Genomic DNA, 22371 nt, shown 5'->3' with positions numbered 1-22371 from the left:
AACCTCGCCTTATGTAAAAATGACACTAAGGCGTCTCCTAGCTTTGCTGACACAGGCGCGGTTGTGGTAAAACTGCTAAATTCTGGTGCAATTCTTACAAACTCTGACACTAGTCTCAGCCAAAAGGCCCTCGATATGATGATGTTAAACTATCATTTTAACATTTCAGGTGACTACTTCCCTGGAGACAAAGGTTCAAACAACGGACTAAATAATGGGGAACCCACAAATAATACATCGAAGTATATCACAGTACCCAAGGCGCTGTACCCTTACATTTTCCAGGTTAGTACACTTTTAAATCATCCATATAAGATTTTTTGTGAGCATCTACGTGACGCGGTGGATTGCGCATTTGACTTGCGATAGCGGCTTAACATTCACAACGGTTGGACATAGATGAGTGACCAAATAATATGTACTATCTCGAGTTCCTCTGTGCTTAGACTATGTTTAGAATATGTTTACACCCTTCTAAAAAGGCATTACTCAGTAAAAGTATGTATGGCACCTAAAATTTATAACAAAATTCCACATCAAATTAAAGATCAGAATTTAAATGTATTTAAAAAGCACCTCAGCTCCTTGCTGATTGATAAATGTTATTATAATTTGAACGATTTTTTAATGATAGATTTAGATTAAAAAAAATAGTTAATTTAGTTACCTTTATTTATTCGATTTTGTTTTGTGGGATGATAGCATGCTCTCTCCATTTAAATTTGCACACCCGTGGACGGTGAATCCTATAGGATTAAGCTTTTCTTTTAACACCACATTGTAAAAAATGTAAACTCATATTTTCGCAAATAAATAACCTTTGTCTTTGTCTTCGGAAGGCCACGTAAAGACGTTGGCCTTGGCTGTGTTAGTGGTATTAATACGAGTACCTACCAATTCGTATTGGCTCAGCGCATGAATTGTCCATCCTTCCTTATCTATGTATTCTTAATATACATATATAAGGGAGGCCAACGCCCCAACTATTAGGGAAATGAAATGGGTATTATGAAAAAATATTTTGTATTTTGTCCACGCTTTGCACCGGGCGAAATTTCACAATATCAAAATCGGTGGATTGCTGTATGAATTATTAAACGGTACCTATAACTATGAATTTTAACTCTAGGTTCGCGCGTATTTAAAGTTCAAGAACTCTGGTGGAGCCAGCGATTTCTCCAAGGGAGTTGTTTGTCAGGGACAGGGCGGTAAGTGTATTTTGATTCCGACGTAATAGGTCAAACTCAAGCCAGCACGCTTGATGTCGTCAAGATGACATGTATGCCAAATTCAGTGGTCTGACAACTAAGGATACCGAAGACCGGCTGAAGTGGAAAGTGGAAATGAACATCCACGCTCTATGGCGGTGGAGACCACTGAGAAATAGAGTATCAACTTCACTCGCGGCAAAAAGATTCTTATGATTTTCAGTGTTAGATTTAGAATTCACTCTAATTGGTTAAATGGTGTTCATAGAATGCGGCGTTTGTATAATATCAGGCAACACTAATGGTAGATTTCCCTAACCCGATAATCAAATGACATTGTATGGGGCATGGAAATAATGAAATAAATAGAAGCAATGGCGCCCAAATCTAGCAGTGGGTGTTGTGGGCCGATAATGGTTTCCTATGTTCTTTCTTCCAGTCCCAGTGCAGTTTGAAGTATCCAACGACAGCGTAACGGTCTCCTGGGAAGAGTTCGCCAGCCAGAACCCAGGCATAGTCCAGTGGATTCTTCAGACCAGAAGAGACAGCTCTGAACAGAACTACACTTTGAACGGCAGTGTTACCAACTACACTGTACCTGGTATGTCTTCTCCTTCAGTTTTCTCCGCAGATAGACTCTTTTATCGACGTGGTTTTGGGCTAAACGCTGCCAAATTTGGAGTCAGCATAAAAAATAACATAAAGACCCGGCTGTAATTTTACAACTGGCCAGACGTCGATCCTTTTTGCGAAAGCTATTGTTGCCTATTAGCCAAGTCCAAGTGTCCGTTTTATCATATACCGTATTACATATTTTTTTGTGATAGTGTTAAACAAAGTGGAATGTTGCAGGTTCGTCATCAGGGCTACAAGTGAGAGTGTTGGGGTCCCGCTTCGAGCAGTGGCTGCCTCAGAACTGGACGCTGGTGCCTTGGAGCACCGTCGTGGTTACCGGGTGAGGGTCTGGTCTCCAAATGTTGTCAGTACTATTATTTTACACCAAACAGCCACACAGGCATGCGGCCCATCTATAAATGGGAAGTGGTCGTAGCGTATGAACATCACACGCATGTTGTACGCATCGTGGGTTAGGGCATTTGCCTCAGTGCCCTGTAATTACACTGACTCTGTCACCATTCAAACCGAAACACAACACTGCAAGCACTGTTGTTTGCTGGTGAAGCAACGTGTCCTTTATTTTCCTTGTATATCATTCACGGGAGCCGTAACTACACGCCAAGCCATATGCTTGCTGTATTACGCATCAATCCGTTTATGTGTCTATTTTTAGGTACATGTCATAGGTAGATTTCTTGAATGTAAATTTACAGTTGCCAATTAGTAAGTGACTTTAGAAATAACATGAAATAAATTGATTACAGAAAAGAAGTAGTTGTTCCTGAGGACTTGAAGGTGACCAAGCTGGGTTCCTACGAGCTGGCGTTGAGCTGGCGGTGTGATGCGCCCGCCTGTAGACAGGGGTACTCCGTGTGCTACAGGAGCGATGACCGGGACAAGTGCTTGTCTACGTAAGTTCTTCTTTACTTGAATCAAATTTGACAGCGATGTAAAACTATCTTAACAAATATGTAATAACATACTCGTTATGAAAGTTCTTCTTTTACTTGGCCACATTCTTTTCTTCTTCTCTTCTTTTCTTTTCTTCTTGGCGCGTTGATGCAATTATAAGTTATTTTTCCCCCGGTGGCATTTTGCCATTTTTAGAGCCTGATCAGTGGCCGTTATCAGGTCACCCTGGGTGCAGTTGCAGGGCATTGGGGACAGGATAATTACTGGTGTTTCAAAGTTTTTCCTTACGTCGACTTAATTGGGTTCGTGAGCGACTTCCAAATGAGCTATGGCAGAGGGAGCTCCTCTTGCGGCGAGATAAGGATAGCAATAGCATTGTCTCTTTCTCTCTCTCTCCTTAACATTACAGTCTAGTGCTTCAACATTTCACACACAAAACTATGATATCTTTAGTATTCGAGCTAGTTGGTAATCTTCTCTTTTAGGGTGGTGTCGTACGACCTAAATTATTAATATGTATTAATTTTTTCCAGTAACTCGGAATCGGTCACCCTAAGCAACTTGACACCAGACACAGACTATGAAATAAGAGTTCGCGTTAACTCGATGGGCGGCCAGGTTGAGTCGTTCTCTCTGCCAGTGCAAGTCACCACGCAACCTCTTGGTATGTAGCATTGTTAAGTAGACTTAGCTATATTTAATATATTCATGTAATGTTTATTGTACAACGTAAAAAGTTAACATTAATTATTATCATTATTAACTTAAGTAAGGTAATGATATTTTTTTTTCATATTAACTCTGTATAAATATAGTATAAATATAAATTAATCTTCATTTCGGATAAAATCCATAGGAGTTAGCAGGTTACAATGGTATCAATACTCGATAGCAGATTAACCTAACCGCCCACTTTAACAACTATACCACAGGGTGGCCAGGTTTATCTGCCAACGACTGTGCGTCACAAATACGAACTTGGCTTGGCCTGTTAATGCCTCCTATCCAATGAAGTTGAACTCACTCACACTATCTACGTGCTTCCCGTGTTCGAGATGGCTATAAAAGATTGTGAGCATTTAATCATATATGGGCAAATAGTAGCAAAAGCCCCTTGTTTTGTTGAAAAACATCTGTCTTCTTTTCTTGTTAGTAATTGCTACAACTTCTTCCAGAGCCTCGAGAGCCGTATACCCTCGTCCAATACGAGTATGCACCAGACAGCATCAAAATCTTCTGGAACGGAACCGGGCCCCGCCTGGTGCGGTACTCGCAGAACATCACACAACCCGTGGAGCAGTGGACCAGCTATTCTGTCACTGACAACTTTATTGAGGTGAGGATACTCTCTCTCTATCTCTCTCTCACACACTCTTTCTCGCTCATCTGAGCGATTTCCCGTTTCTTAATTGCTTTCAATTTTTTCTTCAACAGAATTCAATTTCCTTATTTAACAGACCATTATTGATACACAATAGTCAGAAGTGTCTTTGTAGTTATCAAGCCTTCGTCTGATCGCGTAGGTATTCGTACCCCCCTACTGCTAGGACCAGGCACAAGCGGCATGATCAGACTTTTGTACCTTGTAGAATTTGACTATTAACGCAAGGCATATCCTTAACAGCGTAAGTTGAAAGATAAATTACGGGTGAGGTGCACCAGTCAACTTTAACCTGCGCGCCGCTCTGACGTTCAGACAATATGGCATACTTTGCATTTTTCTGCGGTTAAAGTTAAAGTTACGTCAAAGTTATGGTCAAAATCGACTGGCGAAATTGGCTAGCAAATTATCATAAGTCAAAGTTTATATAGAAAAGTGGGTATTTATTTGGTACCTAATCGTATAATATCAATTATAAGATACGATATATTTGATTGATAAATATAATATTTTACAGTTGACAAAACTGCATCCTTCCCTGATGACCTATGTGATGGTGATGAGTCCAGGGCACGGGGAGAAGAACCAGCCCGTTCTAACTGTACCCCCAAGAGGAGCATCAAAGGGAACTACGTCTTACTATTTGAGTGAGTGAATTTGTTTATTTTTACCCGATTGCAAGATTGTGCGTTTCGCGGGTATGTATGTAACATACTTTGTTACCTCCAATATGAATAAATAAATGAATATATAGGTCTTTACGATTAAGAGATATGAATGCTAGATACATATTTATTATAATGATATGATGTAGGCAGAGAAAACTATCGAGACATTCGTAATCTATGATTATTTTAAAAGAAAGAGAAAATCAAAATTTTCAAATTCAAATTCAAACATTTTATTTCATTCCTAGATGAAATAAAAGAGAAGGCGGAGCTCGTGTCGTAAAGGGAGGTGAAATCGACGGTTGAGGACAGAATTAGATGGAAAATGCTCCACCGACAATAACAAAGTTCTTAAATTAATTGATTGATTGCATTCCATAATATTACAGATAAATAATACGATTGTGGGCAGTTAAAAACATTTTACAATATAATATTATGGGCCTAGTATAGGCCTCGGGCACCGAAATATGGTCTTGAGAGCTAATTTAATATTTATATTTTTTAACGATTTTTCACGATATCATAATGAAAATCCATATAGGTACATATTTCGTCATAAATATTTCTACAATTTTTTACTATTTATATTATATTTTATCTAAATCATCAGTTCCTTTTCATTTCATCATCATCACCATCATTTTCTTTTAAAATTAAAAAGTTTTTGACTAACAAGCATTGAACTTACTCAACAAATTCTGTTAAATTTATTTAAATCTTAGTTTTTTGTTCGTTTATTTTACCACTTTGCTCTCGATTGTAAAGGTAAGTAACAAAAAACTGAGATTTGAACGAAACAAGTGTATTTTGTTCAAGTCTTATTTTTTTGTCTCCCTGTAGCCGATAAACAAGGAAACTGTTCAAGTTACGGTACTAACGTTGTGTTGGATGTCCCGCCTCACAACACTACTTCGGGAATAACCTCGAGTAAATCCTACCACTATTTGAGTAAGTTGAAGTTTATTTAATTTTCTATCTGTCAGTAACAATAAAGTTTTTTTTTTTAATTTCATGGCTCCATCGTTCGTCAAAAACGATGATTTTGCCAACGTCAAGGATTGACACGGAAAACAATAAAGTTTGACGACGAAACATTTAAAGATACGGCCAAGTCGCTTTAGTAAAAATCCCCAAAAATATTTGGCCTTTTAATGATAAAATCAAAGAGATCCCTATATGCGATAGGTTCCCCGTTGGACATGTTTCTTTCTTGTATTTATTACAAACAAACAGATGAATGTTACACAGAATGAACGGAACGGAATATTGCGATGTACCTAATCTGCAACATCTGTTTAAACTTTCGGAAAATAATAAATTAAGAGGTCATTCGTTGAAACTATGTGCCACTTGTTCATGTCATATGTTCTTCTAGTGTAAGTCAATTAAATCTTACCTTTTCTTAATGTATCTATTCACACAAATTTTTGGATTATGATTTAGATTTTCTTGTATAATATAATCATGATTGTAATCTGTTTTGTATGCTAATAAATAAATAAATAAACATCGGCAAAAATAAAACCAAACAGTAATTTTCTATCTAATCATGTGGTTCGAGACTGGAACAAACTTCAGTCAACAGTTTTAAGAACAGTGTATAATTTTTCAGTTTAGTTATTAAAATACATTGGCCGCAGATAAATTAAAAAATAAGATTATAGTTTAAAAAATAAAAATGACGTAAAAAAAAGAAGTATATTTTCCCGCTAATTTTTAGCTCTTTGTGATCAATTGAATTGTTACATTTTCGCTGTGATTTTGGAAATATATCGTAGTTCTGTTAACTTTTGCTCTTTTGGAGTTTTATTTAATATTTGAAGTTTAGTTCACTTCAAAAAATACCAGAGGGAATAAAATCCCAAGTTATTCCAAACAAATTGTATAAAATCTCCAAACTTCAAGGCACGCACGCGTCAGCTTAATGAGCTGCTAGTGTGTTATAAAATAAAAATAAAATAAATAAATAAAATGTTTATTCCCTCTCTTCAGGTATCGGCCTGCCTGTAGGCATGTGCGTCCTGTGTTTGCTTGTATTGTCAGCTGTTTGTGTCTGGAGGCGGAAAAAGGCCGCCCGATCACCCAACAGGTTAGTCATTCAAAATGTTTACAGTAGTTTTTGTAGTCTATCTAATTTGGCTCAAGTCCCTGTCGTGACAATTTGCGAAAAAGACATTATGCGCATGAACCTTTAACTTTTTTAATTTGCTTTAGCATCTTGTGTTGTCTATCTCTCTTCGGCTGTGATGCTTAGAAACTCTGAATAAAATTTTGAAGATTTGTCTGTGGTTTTTCAATCGGCCGCTTGAATGACGTCCACCTTCTATGAGTATATACTGTCTACTAAAATGTAGGTATAGTTGGTACTAAGTCAGGTATTTAGGAAAGCAATATTAGAAATAGAACTAGAATTATAGAATATGTAATAAGAGAAAATGTTATGTAATTCAAATATTACTTTTCCTCTTCTGTATTGTTGTGTTTTGTTATTTTGTGTTGTAATTTGAACAATTTATTCATTCATACCTAACATTCGTTATTTTCGTAGGTTTGGTAGTTATTATAGTACTTAATATGTATACGTGAGTTACATCGACATATGTATTTAGGTCCCGGCGACGTAACGTGTCTACAAACGAAGGAGATGAGGAAGAAGCGTCGGAAATGAAGGTATGTACTTATTACAAATGCTTATTAGGTATTATTTTATTTTACTTATATACTGGCCTTTGCCTTAATGACTTGATAAATCTTCATAATAACACGAATAATATTTCTTAGTTGTATTTTAAAAATCTCAACAAAATTATTCTTACCAATGTTAAGTCTTTCTTTTTTTTCTAGTGTGTTAGTTTCTAATACCGGTGTCACATTTTATTCAAGTCGCCTTAAGGCACCTGACATGACTTTTACATACTGCGTCTGATGACAGTAATTGCTAACACACTAGTGAACTAAAACTGTCAACCAGTGTGCAGATTTCCTGACGATGTTTTCCTTCACCGGAAGCAATTGTTTTCTATGAAAATACATGAGTCAGGTACAAACTCATGTGGACCAATTTGAACCGTGTGATGTGTAATATTTATTTAACTATTTAAAGTTTTATTCCCTCAAAATACATTTCATGATATATAGGTACTTCATTAGTTTTCAGAAGATTATCAACGGCATGCAAAATATATAGATTAACATATATCCCTTTAATATATAAATTATCTGGTATTTTAATATTTGCCATAAGAAAGTATTAAGTACTAGAATCATTAGAATATGCTAAAGCATATTCTGTATACAATATGTAACAAAAAACACGGCAAGATGCATTTTAAGAATCGATTTAGTAATGTTTAAAACTCGAAAATAATCGAAATAATAAATATATCAGAATATTTTGTAATAATGTATTTTTGACAGATTTTTGATATTTTTGAAAATTATTCTGTGAGATGGGATAAATTATATTTTTTTATTAGAAAGCTTATAAAAGTATATATGAGCGTCTAAAAGGAGCAGCCTGTAACAACGCACTCCGGGTTTTTAGTACATACTGTATAGTGGGAAGATCCCAAAACAAGTGAAAATAGTAAAACGAGCTATATCCCTGTAAGGTGTTATGATTGACAGAGGGTGGACGGCGGGCTGGTCAACGGTGGTGACTCCAAGGAGGGTGAGACAGGGGAACCGTTACTCAACGGCCACGTCCACATCACTGAGAATCCGGTATGTCAAATGGAAAACACCAAAATGCCCACACTTTGCACTTAGCTTGTATGACACAAACACAGAAACGTGCAAACCTGAGGTAGACCTTGGTAGACAAAGGTCGTCTGCATGGGTACCCCACTATCATCAGAGCCAAACAGCAGTGCTTGCATTGTTGTGTTCCGGATTGAAGGGTGAGAGAGGCAGTGTGATCACAGGATACTGTGGCAAAAGATCTTAGGTTACAAAGTAGGCAACGCGCGTGTGACAAACCTGATGTTACAGATGTTGATAGTCTGTGGTAACCACTTCAGGTAGGCCGCTTGCTTTTCGGCCTGCTTGGTAGAATTAAAGTAATGAAATTTGTTTGACAACAAGTTGAAATATTTTGCCATGCTGGGAATCGAATTAAGGACCTCCTTGGCGTGGTGACCACTACACCACGGAGGTCGTTAATCTCAGATTTCAGATTTATTGCCATTTGCCACTTACGCAATAAATTTTACAATGCGCTATTTTTCATATAATTCACATATAGTAGAGAAATCGAAGCATTTATATAGAAATTAGACGTTTTTACCAAGTTTCAGAACTGGAACGAAATTCAGGACACTTAATTTATTCAATTGCTAAATATTCTAACAAAAGATTTAACTTTCAACGTAGAAGTCGGATTAATGTTTCACACGCGATGTTAGTATAATTTGCTGGTAAAATTGAAACCATTAGAATTGTAACCATTATTATAATTGATTTTCCTTCACAGCAATCCAAAACACCGAACGGGAAAATGAGGAAAGGTCGCCTGTACCTCGACACCCTCGACTTGACCCGCCACGCGGATCAAGATGCCACCCTGGAGACGGTGCTCGATGACTCCTCCACTACGACCTACAACCTCTTGGACACTTCCCGAAGACCAGAACTAGACCTTTCACGGGCCTCCATCAGCGCCAACAACTCTTTCAACAAGCTCCCTGATGATAATATGAATTCAGAACTTACCCGAAGCACAGATTTTGAAATCGACAACAGCAAAATTCAGCCCATGCTGCAACCGAACGGTTGAGATTTTATTTCGACATGTCTCCTTAATACTACACTAGGGGTAGGCGGCCTCTGGAGCGGCGTAATGCGCGCGTCAATTCGGGTGTTGTAGTCGATGCAATGCCACAAAGATATATGTACGTTTGCGTGACAGTAGCGACGCCAGCAAATATATTTGTGACATTGTATTTAAGAATGAGATTTTGTACAGTTTACATACTTAGTTGTTGTTAGACGGAGTTGATATGTACGACTAAATAAGAGGAACACTATAGTTGTGAGATAATGAGGCTTCAGTCAGGCTCCGAGCGAGGATAGCGTCGCGTTTTGTTCCTAATATAGACTTTATTTTAACGGAAGGCTGATTTTCGTATAACTACGGGTAGGTACACAATAATTTAAGTGAAATCAGGTCGGATACCACTAATGAACTGTGAAGATATTCTCGCTCGGGTCCTCTCGCGTAACTCGCAATATGGACATAGCATCCCAATTATTGTTAATTAATGTAAATAGTAATTTTATATTTGTCGTTTTGGACAAAGCACGTGTAAATAGCGTTATTCATTGTATCGGCCTGAAAGTCAGCGGCAAGACAATAACGTAGGGAAGGCGCGAAAATTATAACCTCAATTTTATTGATGAGTGCGCTCGCCCTGACAAGACACGTGTGTATGGGGTTATCAGAATCTAGATTTTTGAATCATGATTTTTTTTGCGAGATATTTTGTCAAAAAACTGAAATGAAATTTTATTTGAATATTTTGTATTTGAAAACAAATTCAACTTTAATTAAATCAATATAAAAAAGAATTACTTCCATCCTTTTATATCATATTGAAATTTATCATATTCCAATTTAAATTCTAAATTCTTTATTCACCTTAGGATGAACATCACTTATTGACGTCAGAAAAAATTAAAACCCCCATTTTAATTTAATGTTTCATTTAATAAAATGAAAATGTTTAAAATCTGGTAACCCTTTTGCGTATGTGTGTTTGTCAACTTTGAATCCGGCGTCACCGTAAACATCAATACAAAAAAGTTACAAACAATGTCACCGTTAGTGCAACATTATCGTACAAAATATAGACCAAAATTCAATACCCATTCACTTATGTAAAAAATATTTATTGATGTTGAAATGTATTTATTTTTTAAATTTTTTTTTTTTTCATTGACAGTTCTTAGACAAAGCCTCAGAAGCTAATATGTTACCCTCACAATAACATTCCATTCCAGATGTATATGTATATATATATATATAAATATAATATGTATCTTTAAATCACATTTAATTCTACGTACCTTATCTTTTGATTACAACGCACAGTTATTTTATATATCCCTGTTATATTTTAGCAGCGATTTTTTACATAAAATGGGACGCTGTTTCTAGTTAGATACATAAAAACCCAAGAGAAAAAGTAAATATTGTAAAGTAAGTTGTAAAAATAATTTAAAAAAATATAAAAATAATTTATTACAACGAAATACTGATATTAACAAGATAACAAGAAATAGTTTATAACACAAGTTATCGTTACAAAAAGTTAATTAGTAACTTTAAAAATTAATAGTAAGTTAATAGTATAACCTAGTTGATCGTGGCCCCTAGCTTCTGTTGATCAGTTTGATTTGTCTCCCATTTTTATTATGACATTTATATGAAGAATTTGCGCCCATAAATTACAATATTTACAAAAACCCAACAATTTAAAAATATTCTTCTCACTATAAAGAAACTAAAATTATTTCTGTAATTAACAAGTAAGAACTGAAGTTATCCAGTGTTTTTTTTTTTTTAACTTTAGTTAAGTATTACTTATTTTACAGATATAATTTTTATGGATTGTTTTTAAGTTTTCAAAAGAATATTTTAATAGCGGGCGCGTTTCTGTGTTTATGTCCTGATTGTTTGTGTAGTACATAACATAATTCCATATCACAATGTACATCTACCTCATTTTCTTCGTTGTAAGTTTCTTTTAGATATTAAAGTGTTAATGTTGAGACAATTGATTTTCTGTAATTTTGCCCATCGACCTATTTTATGGTTATATAGATAAGTCCTGCTAAAACGGCACTTTCTGGTTAGATAGTAACATTTTTATTATTTATTTTTTTAGGACACTAAGTATTGATTTATTCCCTGGTATTTTTTTTTTGTTAAATATCGTTAAAACCACTGATTTTAAAACTACCTCTCGGACATAAGACCGACATTTTTTTTTTTTACTTTTTTTTTTGCTGCATTTAGTAGTTAAGATATATGTCTTTTTCACGTATTGTAATCTTTATTTATTTACTGAATTGATCTGTCAATCCGCTTGTAGCAAGTCGAAACAATATTGAATTATTTGACAAGTTCTAGTTAAACAAATGTTAGATAAATGTAATAAAATCTAAACTCCGCATGGATCCAATGAAGTTGATATTACAAATCATGTAATATATATAGTTAAGTATATATATATATATATTACTTGAGATACATTTAAAATAAGTAATTGCACCTAGGTACAATTAATAGAGTTAAGTTCCGATCACGCTGATTTGTTTTAAAAAGTCGATAACATTATTGAAAATAAACAATATAATGATATAATATTTTACAAATTTGTTTTTACCATTTAAGAAATAAACTAAAATGATAGGCAATTTGGCTGTCAAAAACAATCAAATGATTTATTTCAGTGTAATGTCTCATAATACAAAATACACATCTGCATCGATTACTTGACTTTTTAAAACAAAAGTTGTAACTGTAAATATTAATATACGTAAAAACGAAAACATACACTCAGTTTAAATTTAAAATTAAAAATAAATTCACGCCGACTAAGTACCTGAAACTTCAATTACACTAAGTTAATTAGACTTAGGCGTATAGTTAGGTCTTTGGAAATCTAGAATTTTATCTTTGACGCTAGATTTGGACAGGGTCTACGCGGAATAGGGTTCGAGTTTACAACTGGCACATAATAAGTATTCTCTCTGATTTTACCATTTTCATTCTTGCTTTGCGGGGGAATTTCGCTGTTGTCTTCTATATTTTTTACATTAAAAATGACAAAACTCATCCAAATAGTGTTATATTGCACTCTATTGTCATCTTTAAATTAACTTTTTGTTATTTAGTTTCTTCCGGTTTTATGTATTTTTTTTTTTTATTTTTGTTACTTGTAATAATTAATTTAGTAACGACACTTTAACATCAACTTGTATTATGTTCATGCATTATATTCAGGAATTTTAAAATAGAAAGAGAAAATATATAGTAATAAATTAAATTACAATAGCAAAATACAAATAAATTTATGTTCAAAATACCGTAGTTACGAAGCAATATGTATATTACAAGTTGGTTATCCATTTAACATAAGTTGTTTCAATAAGCAAACCTTGAAATACAATGTTCACTCGAGGTTGTGTTAATATTTATTTTGTGGATTTTAAATGTATCTGGTAAATTTTAACAAAAAAAAAAAAAGAAATATATTGTTGATTTTTTTTTTTCATTTTTACCTTATTGTGGGGCGTCTGACTAGAATTATATAAAAAAAAAACTAATAACTTTATAATAAACCACATAGTTACAAAAGACAATAGAGCGTAATATTAGAGTGTAGGCACTTAATTAGTTCCTTATTTTTCATAGATAATAATGGATTGCGCTAATTTTCGTTTATATGTTTCTAGCCAGACTTTGCTGAACCATATTGTTGAACGACATCGCAATAACTGCTACCTGAAAAAATGTACAACGTTTACCTTACTATTTCTAATGTATATTATATTCAGTAATGTACATACAATGTATTTTTGAAAATTAATTAGCTTTCACATAATTTTATTATCACAGTTACAGATAGATATGACGTAGTTTTTGTAATTTACACGCTGTTAATATATATATTTTTTTTTGTGATTATGCCATGAACCTTGACACTCAAATCGTCGATTATTATAGGTAATACTGAGATTTTATTTAAACTTAATACTTGTAACATCAGATAGTTATCACTTAGCAATAATACATAATTTTATGATTTAAAAAAAATGGACGTCGGACTAACTAAATAATATACAAAAGGAAAACAAAACATTTCAACAATTATTAAGCACCTAATTTAATATTTGTACTTCTTGGTTGCTTGTCCGTCCTTGGGGTAAAAAGTGAAGCCTGATATCGTGCCTCTCATAATCGTGTATTTTTTTCTCAGTATTTGTTATACAAATCTTTATAATAGAGTAAATAATAATTCTGGATACATGCCACACTCTTTAAATTGACTAGTTATGTTTTAATTTTATGTGAAATGATGTTTTTTTGTTTTTGCTTTATAAATGGTCGGGAAGAATTTTCCTTGCGAACGTTGAAGACGGAATTATTACGTTAAATAATAATACTTTTATATTGTTAGATTATATATATATAAATATAATATCTAACTATGTCAATATTATTTAACCCACAGAAGAAAAAAATGAAATTAATGATTTTCCTAGATCTGAGTCATCAATTTTCAATAGTAAGAAGGCGAAACCATTCCGTATTTCATTTGTTCCATAGTTATCACACATTCCGTAACAGGCTGCAATAGTATAAATACACACAAACCGAACAGATTTTACATACATATTATTTATTTTTATATTAAGTTATTCAACCATATACCACCACATTCACTTCACTTTCACGATATTCACTTCTCCTTAGCATAGTAGTTAACAATTGGAATCTGATTTTACTGTTATATCAATTACATATTTTTTATTGTTGGTATTAAACTTACCTGTGCATGTCAAAACTTCATGTTACAAGTCTTTTAAATTTAATACACAAACTTTAATACTTATAGAATACTTGATGCTGACCGCGCCTCCTTTCGCGGCTAAACATGGCTTATGTCATTCTCCAGGTTTTCAACTATCTCCACACCGAATATCACCACAATCCAATGCTCAATTTGAACATGAAAGAAGGTACATACACACTTTAATATAACATCTATCGTTTTTAAATATTTATTTCAAGACAAAATCCTGAAAAAAACAAAGTAACAGTCACACATATCGATGGTTGGACGTATATACTGCTTTCAAACTATAAAATCAAAATCATTTATATTGGAAGTCGGTCAAAGTAACAATGTAGGTACATAGTTTCTGTTTATAAAAAGATAAAAATATTTTTTTTATAGTAACATATGTTTTCAAAATCTTCAGCGTTTTCAATAATCAGAGCGGGCACTTTTTCATGTCATATTTTAAATAATATATTTCATCTCAGTAAACCTCAGTACCTCAGTGGAAACCTTTAGTTTTGATTTAACCAGCAAAATAAAATGATACGTATATTTGTTGATTATTGATTGATTTCTGTACAAAAATCCCTCAGTTCTCGTGATATGTCATGCTTAGTATTCCTTTAAGAAAATGGCTTATATATTTTTATTCCTAAGGTACCGACTTGTGTGGTGATCTAGTATGTACTTAGTGTAAAGCGTCCAGGTAATCTAGTAATTTCTGCTGAAGTTTTTTACAAGTTTGTTTGACTTTGCTTACAAATTTTATTTGTTGTTTACAATATACTATAGAGCGATATGGGTTGTGCTATTGGTTCATTGAAACGGTTATTGATATTCTAGATATTAAATCTCCATTGCACACATTATAATAATTGGATAAAAAGTTGTCTTATTTTATTCTGAATAATTTATCTCAGTGGACAAAGTTGATATTTTTTTTTGTAATATAATTTCTTATTGCTAATGAATTATAATATAACTCAAAAACCATTGAATATTTTTATTTTGTGATAATAAAGCATTTTTGTTTTAAATATAAATCATACTCTTATTGCAAAATCCAGTAAGTGTCAGCTCTTAATTTTAAATGTATCTAAATAATTTTTTGAATATATGATATATTTATTTTTTTACACGAAATAATCGTAGCATGCAGCCAATAGCAAGAGTAGGGTAAGTTAAGAACTTGTTGTATAAATTAATATAAACATTTTAACGACCATTTTGGTGGCTCAACTTCGGATGTAAGGTTACTATTATAGCCACAACCTTAAATGAAATAATTTGTGTATTACCATCCGCAAAATTGGCATATTTTGACACTTTATAAAATGTTGGCAGATCGGTAAAATTATTTAGAATTAAACATTACAGAATAACTAATCCATAATGAAAATATTATATAAAATAGCTGTTTCAGAATGAAATTATAATTATGTTAAATTATGTCAGTCTCGCGGCATTTATTGTAAGTGACAGTTTGGATATATTGTGGGGGCGTGCTAATTTGTTGACAGATAATTTTAAATAATGTCAATAACACTAATTATTTTCGTATCAACGATTGATCTAAGAGAAATTATTTTTTGCACACACGAATATATCGTGTATTTACAGTTATTTTATTATCTTTAAACTTCAATTAATTGAAATGATGAAGGTTAATGTCTTATGGATTTTTGAAGATATTTTATTATAATTTTAAGTAATTCATTTGAGTTTTACAGAATTATTGTAAATTATCGTGCCCCCACAAGTTAGTTTATAAAATTAATTGAATCTACCTCAACCAAATTACCCATTAATGTTGTTTGTAAGTGTTCTTTTGAGTCTTATTACTAATACTGGACTAGTGTTTTGATAATAAACTTATTAAGTATTAGTTCCAGCTCCCTTTTGATATGGTAATTATTGTTACCAAAAATATTGAATGCGGTCAACTGAGTTGATAATGTACGGTATGGTCATGATCGAAAGATATTAAATTTGAAAATGAATTGTGAGTTTTTATTTTACATGCGACATTTAATTTCCTCTAGATTGTGAGTCTTGCGAACCAAATATAGAAAATAAACTTGCGCTGACTTAAGAGCCATGTCATGCTCATTTGTGGCCGGTTGTCCACCGTTCTTTTCTATAGGTTACGATGCTGACGTGCGTTGACGTACGTCAAAACTTCATATAATTTCTACGATGTTATGCGTTGATCTACCGATGGACGTCAACTTGACGGAGCACAACGGAGTGTTCCGTAACTCAAATGAACTTTGGGTCTAGCTCCATTTGTGTTTATCTAAATATATATATTTATTATTATTATTATTATGTAACTTTCTTGCTACGACGACTCCATGAAGAAAGCTAAATGAAAAATAGTTTTAAGGTTAAAAGATATTTTTTAAATAAAGATTTTACTGATATGACCAAGAAAAAAAAATCGTCCAAATAAATAATTCGTTTATTGCTTATTCTATTGTTTGTTCCTCAGCTGCACTAGTAGGCTCTGTCTGCACAACCGTGACACTGCTCCTTCGTCTTTCTTCTTCAATTTTCCTGGTAGTTTAGCAGCCAGTCTGGCGAGGCTGAAGCGGGAGCGACCTTCCCGACGACCTCCTAGAAAATGCATGAAAAAGAACATGTAAAGGCTAGACTAAGAACATTAAACATTGGGATTCTCACACATTCTGTGCCGCAAATAAACCTATTTTTATTATAAGTTAAAGTTTTGACACAAGCTTTTTTTGTAGTCAGAGAGATCGTGTTGACAAAAATATCCGTGCTGTAAATAGTTGAGAAGTTCCTTTAGATCATGCCGTAATAATGCATTATCTTGTCATCCAAACTAAAGGTGTATTCTACATTTTAGAACAATTGTACTCTGGGTAAAATTTAGCGTGCAAGATTTGAATAACAGGAAAGTTTTGTGGATACACAGAGTCCTTCTCTATGTTTGGTCTGCGCTTAAAATATAACCAGTGTATATCTGTAATAGCATAACTGCTTATCTGCATGTCTAAATTGACCATGTTGGTGGACACTCTGTTGTGTTGTCTCTGTCCACGCTGACCCTCCCAGTTGACAGTGTACCGATGTAAATGGTGCATTAAAGAGTTGATCTATTTATGTGTACCTTCAGCTACTCTCTGCCAGGCGTCCCGGTCCACGTTGACCATCCCGGTTGACACGCTGCGTGCTAGCTGTGGCTCTTGGCTGCTCTGGGACTCTGTCACGTCACTCTCACAGCTGATTTGGCTAGACCTGGATGGAGATTTTTGATTAATATATGTAGATATCAAAAGAAAAGATCAGTTCTTAAAAGCTATTTTAATAAATTTAGAAATGTCTATCTCATCTTTGTGTATTCCTGGTTGCGTTTGTGTCCATTAAACCGTAAAATCTGGTTTACTGTTAAAAACTAAGATTCGACTGTGATTGAACCAGCCGTCAAGTCAAGAAGTGCTTACCTCTGAACCGAGAGGTCCCGGGTTCGAGCCCCGGTCGGGTCATGATGGAAAATTATCTTTTTCTGATTGGCCCGGGTCAAGATCCGGGCCAATCAGAAAAACATCTTGATGTTTATCGATACATATATCGATAAACATCAAGATGTTTATCGATATATGTATTTGTTATAAATGTATAGTACTGTTGAGTTAATATCCCATAACACAAGTGATTTGTCCTGATATATTTATTTATCTATCGATCGTAATTTAACATACTACAATCTGAGTCTGTATGCAACATCGTAATGTGGCAAGGAAAATATGCAGAAATCTCATTTGACCACTTTACCTGTCTCCTGGTCTCAAATCGTTAGCCGAGCTCGTTCCTTCTCTTCGAAATGGGACTGTTGACGACAGAAACCTTTCTCTTGCTGCGCGAATTTTTGCTGCTCTATCCGACAACCTTGCTACTGTACAAGTATTTAGAGTCGAAGGTGCATCCACTGTAGATAAGGACCTTTCAAAAAACCCAGGGTTCTCAGCTACGAAACTTGACAAACTAGGAACAATGATTTCAGACATTTGCCTCAGTACCGTCTGCGTTTGAGTTTGATTCTCTGGGAGATTTCTGGTCAGATCAGGCACGATCGTGTCTGTACTAGCGGTGAATTTGACTGTCTCTTGACTGGCTTCGATTTTTCTTTGTAGAAGTTTTGGAGATTTGGTTTTCTGTAATAAAATTAACATCGACAAACACATTAAGTGACGTAAATACATCAGCTTGTAGCTTAATTTATGGCTGCACATCTTTAATATTTCAAAAGATTCATATTGATTGATTTGATGTATCTTTTAAAATGTTCTGTATTTTATTTTTATCTTTTATTACACGTGACATTATGTATCTTGAGTTAAAATGTAAAATAGTGTCGAGTGGCAATTTTCTGTCGAATACTTCTAATATTGCATCGTACTATAAAGAAAAATTATCTGTGGTTAATGTAATGTCAAGCGGGTCATGAATAAATATATATTGAATACTGTTCCATATACCATATACATACATTTTCTTCTGGATGTAACGCATTAGCACTATGGGATTTCAACACTCCCTCAAGGACTTGCGAGGGGGTTGGGGCGAGACGTTTCTCCACCGACGTCTGATCCCGTCTGGAGAGCTGGCAGGCACTTGCTGATTTCTGGACTTCTCTCTCGAGGAACGGGTTATTTCTGGAGGTGAAATGAGATAGATGTAGGTACAGACGGTCATACTAGAACCGTATTGCAATATTACGAAAGAGTGTGTGAAGGTCAAATTTTTCAATAAATAATAGATTCTGATTTTGATTATTTGGAGAAAAAAATCAACGATATGATACTTTTATTAGATTGATTAACTATCAATAGTTTCAATCTATTGTGCTATATTATTGTTGAAATAACTTCTTTGTGTATGTTTTTCTTTAGCTGCCAACTTTTAATAAATGTATTCAAAGTTCACCAAAATTGACCTTGCAAAATATTTAGCTGTGGTTGTTTAACAGACAGAAATATTTTCGCATTTAATAATTAGATATCTTAGTCAAAACTTCTTTAAAAAAGTGGGATGGATATCGATTACCTGAAGTAATAACAAAATATATATTTACCTAATATTAACCCCAACGGGCATATCGGGAGGTCGTCGTCTCTCAGCAGCTGGCGATCGCCACGCTGGAGAGGAAGCCCCGCTGCTGGGACCAGATGTGTTGCCTATAAATTATATGAATGATAAAAATACAGTTCTTGAAATTAACCCTGACCTAACCTCTGATATAAAAATATTTACTCGACATTTGGGCACACCAATGTTTGTTTTCACCCGAAAAACTTACAAAACTTTAGAATACAGTAAGATCATAGATTTACTACCAAATATAAATTTGTAAAGTATACAAAGTTTGAAAATATACATTATTTACTCGGCGGATCTTGGCTTCCGATACTATAATTTTGCAATCTTCTGCACCATTTCTGTGCCAGTCGGCTCTTTGGAGGACATCCAGGTGTCCCAGTACTTCATCATTTCAGATAAAGTAATGAAAAGATACATAGTCTAATTTAACTGTAAGTATATTAGTAACAAAAATGTTATTACCTTCTTCGTTTATTTTCTTGTTGTACCTCTGAATCATGATTCGTATTGACGGAGCTGTTTCCTTCGACTGTGGCTTCCTTTGAGATGATGGAGACGACGGTAAAGGAGGTCGGCTTCTTGGATGTTGCTCTTCATCACGAAGATCACCAGAACTTTTGGAACGAGTTTCTTTTTCTTTCTTACTATTTTCGTTATCAAACTTCTGCCTAGTTTCAATATGACGATGACTATGGTCCACTGATGGTCTTACATCAGCTAATTCCTCGACGTCTAGTGGTATTACTGCTCTAGGTACAGATTCTCCACTTCTTACTACTGGAGAAAATATTTTTCTAGTAGTTTTGACTATTACTTCAGGCGAATGTTCTCGTCTTTCGGGAGGTTTTAACTTCAGAACAAATACCTGAAATAAATTTTAATGACATGAATTAAGTAAAATAAAAAAACCATTTGAGGATCTTTCAATGTTAATGTTTTACCTCTTCTTCAGAGTCTGTGTGAAAACGGGCTGTGGGTGGTGTCTTTGGTCGTTCAGAAGCTCGTCTCAGCTTTTTTCTTCTTCTGGGAATTTCAACAGTTACAGTATCTATATCAGGTTCAGTATCACTTTCAGATGGTTTTGATTGTTCTCTTTCCAGTCTCGCTCTTGACTTACTTTTCTTTTTACCATTACTTTTATCTAATTCTTTACGTTTATCTTCTTTAAGGTCTTCAAGGCTATCTCTTTCTTTAACAATACTTTGTTTTGACCCTTTCAAACTTCCTTTGCTTCCCACATTTGTTTTGCTAGTAGAAGGTTTATCAATATCTGCTAATGTACGTATCCGCTCACATTTTTCAGAATCGGTAATATTTTCTTCGTTTTTAAAATGGAAAGACGAACCTCTTTCTACTTCTTCAATAGTTTTTCTAATAAATAAAGCATCTTCTTCTATGCTTGGTTGTCTGACGACATTTTTTCTTACACTTTTTTCCAAATCCTTGGCCTGAAACATTTTACTGGTAACAATATTACGTTTATGTGTATTATATTTATATATTATGGTTTTCGCTCAGCAGCGAGATACGTCAATGTAATTATTTAAAATTTTTATTCAATATACCTGATCTCGAGATGACTTCGATTTTGAGCCTGTTACCCCTTTTGCTTTTGCACTACGAGATTCTGAAAAATTCACAATTCTTTAATCATCAGTATACTAAAAAATATTCCAGTAATAGACAGGTACTGTGCCTTAAATAAAACACTATAGTATTATTAAGTATTAGTTATATTTTCTATTAAACAATTTGTAACAAATTTATGTAGAGTAAGTGTATAATCACACACTCAGTTTAATTTACACATTTTTGTACAAATTTAATCTCACCAGCGCTATTAGGTTGCAGCACAGCTGTACCCGTTACAGCTGAGCTAGTTTCACAAAGCAGTCTGGCTTCAGCTTGTCCGTACGTGTAGATTGGTTTCTGTGGCGTGTGTCGTGGAGATACAGCCATCAGAGGAGCCGCTGTGCACACTTCTTCAGCTTCAACTTCGACTAGAACTGCTCCTCGAATATGTCCATCATCACACTCGTCAGCTCCGTCGAGCTGTAATAAAAAAAAATATTACTTACATCAAAAAATATATCATCGATGTATCTAATGTTATAAGTATTTGGACATTATTTTCCGTCAAAACAAACCATTGGATTGAATTTATTTAGGATGTGGAGATAGTTGAACATTTGGATAGTGATATTGGTGGCATGTCTGTAACATGTACTGTAACATGTCCAGATTCTACTACCATCGTGTCAGGAATGGTTTCCACTTTGAAAATAAAACATAATAAACTATATAATAATGAGCTATAATAAATTATTCTTACAGAATGTTCTCTCTCGTAATCTGAGTCGAAGTCATCCGCATCATTGACGCTCAAACTGGAAGCATGCAAACGTCCGGACCCTGCGGCAGATGGCGCCACACTGCCGTCAGATTGTGTGCGAGTGAGAGGGGCAGGAGGAGCTTTATTGCGAGCCCGAGCAGCTCTGAGCAACGCTGAGGTGGAAGCTTCAGGTGCTATGCCACGGGACTTCTCCCATTCATGGAGTTTTCGGGTGAAAGAACGGGAGATCCCTGGAATAAAAAGTTCCATGTTATTGCACCAGTGGTTACTCTAACAAAGGTTGAAAAAGAAACCGGCAAAAAGAGGTATGATGAGAGAGTTGTCCTTCATGTAACATAGGTATAGCAAACCTGGTTATCATCTAAAATTATATGGCGTTAGGTAAACTATCTGATGTGCTCAAGGACAGCAAAATACTAATCAAGCAAAAACGTAGTGTCTTCGGTACCTTTCCGTAATGGTGTACGGTGCGAAAACTTGGATGCTGACAAAAAAAATATTGTAAGTCACACAAGTTGTTCAAGGAGCGTGCAATGTT

At 34.3% G+C, this 22371-nt stretch overlaps 2 protein-coding genes across 4 annotated transcripts in view; one reads left to right on the top strand and one right to left on the bottom strand.

Moving 5' to 3' along the window:
- The window catches only part of LOC128672700 (protogenin A-like), a 95060-nt gene extending 78704 nt beyond the window's left edge, over positions 1-16356 (top strand). The window contains exons 11-23 of the mRNA XM_053750001.1: positions 170-285; positions 1130-1208; positions 1648-1809; positions 2061-2163; positions 2591-2737; positions 3272-3402; positions 3914-4074; positions 4637-4766; positions 5631-5738; positions 6783-6879; positions 7400-7460; positions 8418-8513; positions 9262-16356. Of these exons, the coding sequence (XP_053605976.1) occupies positions 170-285; positions 1130-1208; positions 1648-1809; positions 2061-2163; positions 2591-2737; positions 3272-3402; positions 3914-4074; positions 4637-4766; positions 5631-5738; positions 6783-6879; positions 7400-7460; positions 8418-8513; positions 9262-9564 (1694 nt within the window). The 3' untranslated portion in view covers positions 9565-16356. The remainder of the gene's footprint in view (positions 1-169; positions 286-1129; positions 1209-1647; positions 1810-2060; positions 2164-2590; positions 2738-3271; positions 3403-3913; positions 4075-4636; positions 4767-5630; positions 5739-6782; positions 6880-7399; positions 7461-8417; positions 8514-9261) is intronic.
- Positions 16357-16799: 443 nt separating this feature from the next.
- Positions 16800-22371, bottom strand: part of LOC128672445 (uncharacterized protein) — a 43141-nt gene continuing 37569 nt past the window's right edge. For all 3 annotated transcript variants that reach the window (XM_053749593.1, XM_053749592.1, XM_064436159.1), the window contains 10 exons: positions 21813-22063; positions 21313-21532; positions 21046-21107; positions 20422-20928; positions 19943-20345; positions 19455-19557; positions 18870-19035; positions 18155-18534; positions 17490-17617; positions 16800-16972 (listed from right to left, as the gene is read on the bottom strand). In XM_053749593.1, the coding sequence (XP_053605568.1) occupies positions 16830-16972; positions 17490-17617; positions 18155-18534; positions 18870-19035; positions 19455-19557; positions 19943-20345; positions 20422-20928; positions 21046-21107; positions 21313-21532; positions 21813-22063 (2363 nt within the window). In that variant the 3' untranslated portion in view covers positions 16800-16829. The remainder of the gene's footprint in view (positions 16973-17489; positions 17618-18154; positions 18535-18869; positions 19036-19454; positions 19558-19942; positions 20346-20421; positions 20929-21045; positions 21108-21312; positions 21533-21812; positions 22064-22371) is intronic.

Source organism: Plodia interpunctella, chromosome 9 (assembly GCF_027563975.2).
Source record: "Plodia interpunctella isolate USDA-ARS_2022_Savannah chromosome 9, ilPloInte3.2, whole genome shotgun sequence".
In the NCBI taxonomy this organism is placed as follows: Eukaryota; Metazoa; Arthropoda; class Insecta; order Lepidoptera; family Pyralidae; genus Plodia; species Plodia interpunctella.
This window is presented reverse-complemented; position numbering and strand designations above follow the sequence as displayed.